At 38.7% G+C, this 9,504-nt stretch overlaps 1 protein-coding gene across 1 annotated transcript; it reads right to left on the reverse strand.

Annotated features, from left to right (window-relative positions):
- Positions 1–8,377: 8,377 nt before the first annotated feature.
- On the reverse strand, positions 8,378–9,103 carry LOC127130542 (uncharacterized). The gene has a single exon (XM_051059532.1). The coding sequence runs from the start codon at positions 9,101–9,103 to the stop codon at positions 8,378–8,380; it is 726 nt and encodes a 241-aa protein (XP_050915489.1).
- Positions 9,104–9,504: the final 401 nt, after the last annotated feature.

Consider the following 9,504-nt stretch of genomic DNA (forward strand, 5'->3'; position numbering starts at 1 on the left):
AGTGAGAGTGGAAAAAGCATTGATCATATGTTGAATAAAAAAAGCACTATAAAAACCTTGACGTTGTCTGCCCACCATTCGTCAAAGTCTACAGTTATTAAAAAGGATTGCTGGAATTTAAAAACTGGTAGTTCAAGGAGTTGAATGGACTTGTGGAATCTTAGGAAAGCTATATGGGCATCAGCATTTAGTGATCGACCAGCCCATACGATGTCAGTAAAATGTGACACCAAAGGCTTCAATAACATTTAGCTAAGGCCAAATTGGCAAGCCAGCAAGTTGGGTTGGTAACTCATGAAACCATACCCCTTCGACCCGCCATCTATCCTAAAAGATAACAGTGTAGGGGTTAAAAACACCCTCCACACAACACTCGATTGTTCTTCAACCTGAGGAGAATCATCTAGGAAAGGATTTTTACACCATTTAGGGCCAAATCTTTGGTCCACAAATGGAGCCATACCTCGAACAAAGGAGTCGGCCACAATAAATATGTTGAGGTACTTCATAAAAAGATATTTGTTGGGGGTTTCCTAGCATGTCATGAGGGAAAGTCTTACGCCTTCGACTGGTCGATCCTCGTTGAAACGCATTATGTGCTCTAACACTGGATAACCCAACTGGTATTGAAAAGTGGCATTCAACCAGTGTTGCAATAGCCATATAGGACCTAACAAGTTCAGGGCCTTGGAAGTAGAATGGAGCTATTTCAATTTTATGGTTGCGAGCCCCTGAGAGTGGTACAAGGAAGCTAGCAAAAGCTTACCTAGAGAAACCTATCGACCTTCGTGGATTTGAATCACCATGCTTATGTAATTTTGGCTATTTATAAGGAGCCATGATAGAAAACATAGTATGAAAGCCATAGTGTTAGAAAAGCAATATGCTCTTCATTAGAGAATTCGACAGAATCCTTGTTGTGGTGATCTTTGATATAGTTTTGAAGGATAGCATGATCGAACGAAAAAGTGGTCTATGTTGGAAGCGTGGGGTCAAAGGTTTCACCCAGTGGCGATAAGCCCGTGATAGCCGCCATATCAAAAAGAGTTAGCATTAACATGCCACAGGGAAGCTAGAAGGTATTGGTCGAACCTTCCTCAAAATACATTGAAGCCAACAACATGCAAGGGTTGATTCGATAAGTCTGCCTTGAAATTTGGATAGCATCAAAGATCCTCGCACTTTTCCTCTGGTCTTTCCATTTTCGTTGAACTTTGTTAAGCCAAGTTACGTACTCCTTATTGCCTAGAGTAGGCATCGACCTGAAGACTCTAGCCTTTGGGTCCATGAACCTAATGTCGATGGTACCGTCCTTTTCAAAAGCTGGAGGGATAGCAGGAGTGTAACCATGAAAATGGCCTTGAACGATTTTTGGTTGAGTTTTGGTGTCTGAGTAAGGCCTGTGAAATGCAACAAGTTTGTCAACAATGACAAATGGAATGAGCATTTAGTGTTGCCAGATTTTTACCACAGCTTCATCAGTAGAAATAGGTTGAGGAAAAGGTTTCATGCTTTCTGTTTCAGTAAGTTGAAATGCAAGAGGGTTGTTGTCAGTGTCGAAGGTCGTTAAGCTCTTGGTGCGAGTAGAGGAAGCCATTGTTGTGAAAGAAGAATAAAAGTTGATAAGAATAATGTTGTTATGAGAAATTGCAGAGAAAATGCGCAAGATGAAGAAACAGGAAGAAAATGTTGAATGTAAAAAAATGTTATTTATAGGCAAACCAAATGACAATCAAGTGTCAGTCGATTGAAGACAACTGTCTGACTAAGGGGTAGTGGGAAAGTTAGCAACATTAGCTGAGAACCCATGACCTAAGAAATAGCTCCTAATGATGACAATTTTTATAGGAAATCTTGGCACAGGAAAAATCATCATTATGCAGAACATCATTAGCGATTAGACGTCCAACCGAAATTTGGAAAGTCAAAAAGCCAAGTTTCTCGGTCAAAGCGTCTTAGTCGAAACTAGCCTTTTAGGGGGCAATTTTTTAGTTGGAAAATTTAGACCCCGATGAATGACGAAATCAGGACGACCAAGAGGAGGTCGAAAGCAGTGTCAACGAAGGGGGAAATCAAGAAAGTTATACCGATGAAGGAGGTGATTTTGTTGAAGTCGAAGGCAAGCGTACCATAATGGGAACTGATCATGGGGAGAAGAAAGTGGGAAGTTACCAGACGTGGGTGATAAGCTCCGACATGTGGCACATCATAAATGGATCATGACCTCCTAGCAGTTATTTTTTGTTACTATTTAAGTAGATGTGATTTTCATTCCAAGGGGTGGAATTTGTAACATTGCAATAGGAAAACACTTGAAGTATCAAGCGTCTTAGAGAAAAGAGTTAACTTCCTGCCAAAATATACTTCTGCTTCCACATTTGTTTTCAAACCATTTAACTTGTCAAGTTATTTTCATTTGCTTTGTTCATTTATATCTTTATCTTGTTTTTATCCTTTCTTATTGTTACTACATTTTTATATTCTGCAAACGTTTCACTTATTATTCTAGTGTTCCAAACACTTTACCAACAGAAACACCATATACTTAACACATATCAGTCTAGGACTTTGTAGTTGGTCCTGCAAGTAAAACTCGATAGGAAGGCTAGAGATTGTTATGTAACAATGTTGCACTAGAATTCTTTAAACCGAAAGGCATGAATTTGTAATAGAAAGTTCCCCAAGGGGTAACAAATGTAGTTTTTTCCATGTCTTCCGGAGCCATCTTGATCTAATTATAATCGAAAAAGCCATCCATAAATGAGATCACATAAAATTGAGTTGTATTATCCATCAACATGTCAATGTGTTGTAGTGGAAAGTCATCTGCCGGACTCGCTTTGTTCAGACCCTTGTAATTAACACACATTCGTACCTTACCATCTTTCTTTGGCACAAACATAATGTTCACAACCCATTGAGGGTAATTTGATACTACCAAGAAACCTGCGTCAATCTGTTTTTGAACCTCTTCTTTATTCTTGATAGCCATGTCAAGTCGGATTCTCCTCAACTTTTGTTTCTTTGGAGAGCATACTTCTTAAAGAAGCAATATATGCACTACAATATTTGTATAAAGACCAAGTATATCTTGATATGACCAGGAAAACACATCAACATACTCATACATCAACTCAATCAACCCCTTCTTAACATCATCATCTAGGGAAGCGCCTATTTTGATTTCTTTTTTATTGTCCTCGGTCCCGAGATTAATGATCTCCACTAATTTCCGGTACGGTTGAATAAACTTTGATTCTTAATGTAATAGTTTGGCCAACTCCTCGGGAGTTCATAATCTTCCCCACAATCCTCGTTGGCATGGTAGATTGGATTTTCAAAGTCATAATGGGCCATATCAATACCGTTATCGATGGAATTCGAGACATATCTGCATGAATAATGATTCATGCTTTATTTTAAAATGATGGAAAAGAAAAAAATATGAAAAATAAACATTGATGTGTTTGTAAAAGAAAAATGAAAGACATGGAACATAATTGAATGCAAAATGTTTATTTTGTTTATGATAAACTTTGTTTGAAAATAATGAGGGCCCTACAAGCTTCCATTATGCCTTCAGCAAAGCATAAGGATTTGAAATGAACAAGAAAATTACTCTTTAATCAAAGTGACTTCGGGGACGTCCACGGAAGTCCAATTATTGAGCTCTTGGCTTGGATCCTTCTAATACACAAAACATCTGGCATCAAAGATACTGACTTCATCGTCTATGAGAGAAATCAGACCTTCAAAAAGGTATCCAACACTTACAAACATCTCAGGTAACGGAAGAAATTGCTCCTTAGCTACCTTTGGGATCTTATGTTGTGCCATATGACGTGACTGCTATCCCAAATCATATTTGTATTTGTTTATTGGCAATTCAATCATTCTACCTCAACCTTTAGGGTGACCCGTTTCTACCACTGTCTTGGTATCTTTCAAGGAAGACATAGGGAACTCAGACTTTTTAGATTCTTTGTTGAGGAAAGGAGACGTTATCATATTGTCTATTTCAAAATCCTGAAATGGGGTTTCATGAATCTTCCCGCCCACTTCAATGCATATAAATGAAGATAATTGTCTAACCAATATATCTTTTTCACTGTCTATAGTGATCATCTTGCCGTAACAATGAACTTTATCTCCTGATTGAGGGTGGAGGTAGCTTCCCCTGCTGAGTGGATCCAAGGACGCCCCAAGAGATAACTATATGTTGGATATATGTCCATGACAAAGAAAGCAGTAAAAAAAGTGTACAGACCAATTTTGATAGGGTGATCCACTTCTCCAACCCTAGATCTTATAGAGCCATCGAAGGCTCTGACTACCAATGTACTTGGTTTCATTAATAACCCCTATATAGTCAACATCGTCAATGAATTATTAGGAAGAACATTCAACAAAGACCCGTGTCAACTCAGACTCTCGATATAATGGTTTCTGCGCAATCAATTGAGATGTGAAGAGCTCTATTGTGAGTCTTACCCTTCAAACTAATTCACTGTGATCTCCTAGGGTACATGAGTTGTATTGAGGAACTTTATCAACGCATCTCAGTGTGCCTTATAGCATAATAACAAAAAAACTATGGATATTTTGGAGGGTGTCTGGTTGAGTTGGTCAACCACTTTATAATAACTTCTCTTTATTGTTATGAGGAACTCCTCAACATCTCTAGAAGTAGATTTAGTCTAAGGAGCAACCTGCCCCTTACTAGCACCAACAACTTGTTTACATTTACTCTTTGTTGACGCTTCAACATTGTTCTTCTCTGGAAGAGGCGTGGATGCAAACACACGACCACTTCTGGCCATTCCCTCTGTCCCAACAATGTTAACCACTGACTCATTAATTTCAAGAGGTTCATCTTGCCTTTTCCCATGAATATATTCAGTGGAATCATAATTCCAAGGAACAACCTTGGTATTTTCAAAATGAAACGAGGATGGTACTGTGATCACCATAGGAGTTATTGGACTAGTTGATACTGGTATTTGAAATGATTATAAGGAATTTCTAAAGTAGCCACATTCCCGTCATCAAGAACCTTTTCCACCAAAAAGGTCTCTTGATTCATCAATTGTTGAATATAACATCTCAGCTCTTCACACATTTGAGGGTTCAAAAAAAATTGTTTACAATCAGGTCGACAATCAATAAACACATCATTCAACAACAATTTCTCTTTAACCAAGTTCAAGAAGGTCGTCATCTCATCCACTTTTGACACCAAGCTTTGTCCTTCTAACTCTTCCACTATACTCACAAGTGGCTGGTATGAGGAGGCATGGGATTATTGTTGATATTAGGATTATTAGGTGTGAAAGAAATAGCCTAAGAATTAATTAGATTATATACCTTATGTTTCAAAGCCTTACAGTTTTCAATCGTGTGTCCGAGTACACCAGAATGGAATTCACATCTTGCATTTACATTGTAACTTGGAGGAACATGGGTTGGAGAAGGACCCAGTTCCTTCAATTGAATCAATGAGACTCAGAGTAAATGAGCAAGCAACTGACTGCACGACATAGGGATCATATCAAACTTCCTTTCAGGCCTTCTCTGCCTCTATTTTCCCGCATGATAGTAATTTTGACATCGTGGAGCATATGGTTGTTGATACAACATTTGTGGTTGATATGGTATAGGTTGTTGGCCAGCATGAATTGCAAAGGCTTATGGCTTATACTGACCAGGAACCACTTCTGCAACTTGGTAATAAGACACCTTATAAGCCTTGGATTTTCCTTTAGATGTTGAGGTAACATTCACCTCCACTTCTTTCTTCTTATCTAACCCATAATAAGGCTTTTTTTTGCCCTATTTGACACAACAACGACACTCTGAGTCTTTCCATTTTTCAAATAGTTCTCAATTCTTTCACCAGCGACGACCAAATTTGAAAACCCCGAAGAAAAACTCCCCACCATTCTGTCCAGAAAGGCCCTTAAAGGGTACTCATGAACATGTTTGCTAGCTCCCTCTCCAAAAAAGAAGGTTGAACTCTGGAAGCCAAGCCTCTCCACCGTTTGGCATATTCTTTGAATGATTCCTCTGATTTCTAAGTAAGACTCTAGAGCTAATTCTGATTTGGAGCCATATATGTATTGTATTGATAAACTTTCAGAAAGGCTTCAACTAGCTCCCTCCAAGTGCAGATATGTGTGCGTTTCAGCTTCATATACCAATCGACGGAAGCCCCACTGAGACTGTCTTGGAAGAAATGCATTAACAGTTTCTCATTGTCAGAGTACGCGACCATCTTTCTGCAATAAGATCGGACGTGGGTCTTTAGGAAGTTAACCCCCTTGTATTTTTTAAAATTTGGGATCTTGAATTTGGCAAGAATATTCACACCGGGTACCAAACACATATCTGTAGCATCCAACCCGAAGGCACTAGAATCTTCAATAACTTTCATTTTCTCCTCTAGAACACGAAATTTATTCTCCACTTCAGCAGTAGATGGTCAAAAGGCATCATAGAATGAATCAACTTTAGGAATGAAAAAGGAATCTTAATGGTCATCCTTTTCAGTCTGGGCTCCCCCATGGACAATGATGTTGAAATTATGAGCATCATTTTGGTTTACAGGACCCCCATCAAGAGGTGGTTCAGTTACAACTAGAGGACTGGTACCCCCAACGGATTCACTGGCAGTGTCACAACATGGTTTAAAGTAGTGGATCTCATATTAGCCTGTCGGATTTCTTCTTGGCCTCAGGCCATAGCTTGCATTACTTCCATCAGCTAACCCATCTTGGTCCTCATAGTAATCATATCCTCCCTCATAGCATCCTGATTTTGTTCTAACTGATCCATGATTATCTTCTGATTGCTACGGGTGTTGTAGGGATACCAGGAAGTCAGCTTGACGGTAGTAGTTCCTCTGACTGAAGGCCAAGTAATAATGAGTTTATTGGTATTGTCTTTATGATATGCAATATGATGCATGAATTATGAATGCATGCAAAAGGTTTTTATTATTTTTATTATGATTTCTAGGGAATCATGAGATTTGTCTATCATACGGGTAATCATATAGCATAAAATATAGACAGAAGATAGTGTCAATAAAGAGAAATACTCGTTTTATTCAATATGGAAAAATAAAGAGTACAAATACAACTCAACAACATGCTTAACGAGCTACAACATGATCATCCTGAAACCTCTTAAAAACAAGTCTACAAACAGAGATAAAAGGAAATACATCCCATGGAATGTTGTACGGAAACACAACATCATAAGCCTCCGTCAACAGGCCAGGTAGATCTTCAAGTGCGTGAACAACAAACTGAGCTAAACATGCGTGTCTATCATTCTAGTATTTTGCATCCTTTATAAGGTTATGCAACAATGTTTGATTAGGCCCATTTAGCATATCCTGCAGGAAGGATTCCTTTTGATCCAAGAGAACTTGAAGATGACGGTTGTGTCTCTCCTAACAAGTGACTTCTTGGTTAAGCAAGTTGGTATCTTCAAGGTTCTTGTGCACTTGACTCTTCATCTCTCGGATTTCTTCAAACCTCTTGTCAAGTTCATTATGGCATTGAGAGAGAGAAACTTCCAACTGTTTAGCATAACCCTATTCTTCTTTTAACTCCTTCTTGCAACTCTCCAACTGGTCTTGAAGCTTTCTGAGCTGGTATTTACAATTGATCACCGTCTTGCTGGCTTTATATTGAGCTTTGACAAGTTGTTTCCTCTTGGCAGAAAGGCTATCTTAGGCCCCCTTTAAAGTTTCACCTACTTTCCTCCTCTTGTACTATTCTGCCCGAACCTCATTAACCGCCTTGAGTGCTTCTTCCCTCTTCTGATTAAGGTTGAGCTTCAAGTTTTCCTTATCCAAAGTGAGCTTACCAATGTTAGATCGGAGATCAATATTCTCCTTTTCCAACACCTTGATAACCCCTTTGAGCTTGTCAATCTCGGAGATAGGAACAATATCAGGTTCAATATATTTGATGTTCATAGAAGGCTCTGGTGGAAAGGGCAACATGACTTCTTTGACCATTTCCTTGACCCATTATGTTTAGGCCTCATTTGCTATCAAATTCCTCTTTCCTAGTTCAACCCTTCCTTGGTGATGAATCTCTCCCTAAGCTCTGACGATCTTCTTCTACAACTATGAATTGTAAACCCCTTCATATATGATAAAATCTTCCAATTGCTCAGAGTCAGGTTTGTCTAGCATCAGGTAGCCCAAATGACGTAGTGCCAATCTTGAATTGTAGTTAATTTCACCTTTTGTACCTAAGAGAGGCACATTTGGGAATTTACCATAATTAAGAATGACCTTGACATCATCATAACATCGAGAGTACCATGATATATCTTCAGCAGTCAGATACATGATCCTCTGAGACTATTTAAGATTGCTTTTGTTGTCAAGGAAAGGACCCTTGTTGGATAGATGAGACATGAACCATCTGTACAACATAGGAACACAACACATAATGGTTCCCTTCTTATTCTGATTTCTCACGTGAACGGAGTAGTAAGTATCATCCAGAAGAGTATGGACATGATTCTTGGTCATAAAAATATGAATAAAGGCCAGATCCATAAAATCTCCCATGTTAGGAAACAAGACAATCCCATATATGAGAAAAGCAATAATAACATTGAAAGAATTCCAACTTCCAGCATCAGCAAAGGTAGTGGGTTTGTCTACCAGAAACTTTAGAGTAAAACCATAAGTTCCACCCTTGAGTTGGAGGTTGATTTCCACTTCTTTCTTCTCCAAATTGAGGACTTCAGTTATATGATGAGACTTAGGAAGTTCCTTTGTATAGACAAAAGGAACCTGATCATGAATTTCAACCCCCAAGATCTGTGAATATTCCTCCAGAGTTGGAGCCAACTGATGGTCTTGGAAAGTAAAACACCTTGTTGGAGGATCATATAACTGCACACGAGTATGGATGATCGTTATGTTAACTTCAGTGTTGAGAATACTCAGGAGATCACCATAATTATTCTTGAAGTCTTCTTTGTTATCAAGAACCAGACGAGTCCCCAATCCTTTCAAAGTCCTTAATTGAGGTTCCACAAACTTGTAACTACAAGTGCCTCTTATGACATAATTCATTCTCTTCTTGACCATTCAACAAAGACTAGGCTCTTGAATTCTAAATGCACATGAAAAAAATAATTTTTATATGATGAAATGATATGCAAGCATCATAGATTCAAAGGTTCAACATAATCTAGATACTCTAGATAATCTGCCCATGTAACTCAACGTAGGATCAAAGGTCCGACGTGTACAAGAGAACAATGGTATGAATGGTCTTTAAAAGGTCCTGCAAAAAATCAACATTCCCTCTCACATATGTGTATTAGTCCTCAAAGGTGGTCCCTAAAAGGTCTCTCAGAGTCATTGGTCTAAATGAAAATACCATGCCGTAGCGAATTCTCGTAGGACAAAAGTAATTCCAAGTGAATCTAGTCTGGGTGTGGGTCTCGTGCCAACCCAACACGTGAAACGCA

This window comes from Lathyrus oleraceus, chromosome 3 (genome assembly GCF_024323335.1).
Source record: "Lathyrus oleraceus cultivar Zhongwan6 chromosome 3, CAAS_Psat_ZW6_1.0, whole genome shotgun sequence".
In the NCBI taxonomy this organism is placed as follows: domain Eukaryota; kingdom Viridiplantae; phylum Streptophyta; class Magnoliopsida; order Fabales; family Fabaceae; genus Lathyrus; species Lathyrus oleraceus.

What these genes read in the sequence shown, in the direction of transcription:
- LOC127130542 (XM_051059532.1), bottom strand. Translation starts at nt 9,103, where the DNA reads ATGAATTATGTCATAAGAGGCACTTGTAGTTACAAGTTTGTGGAACCT.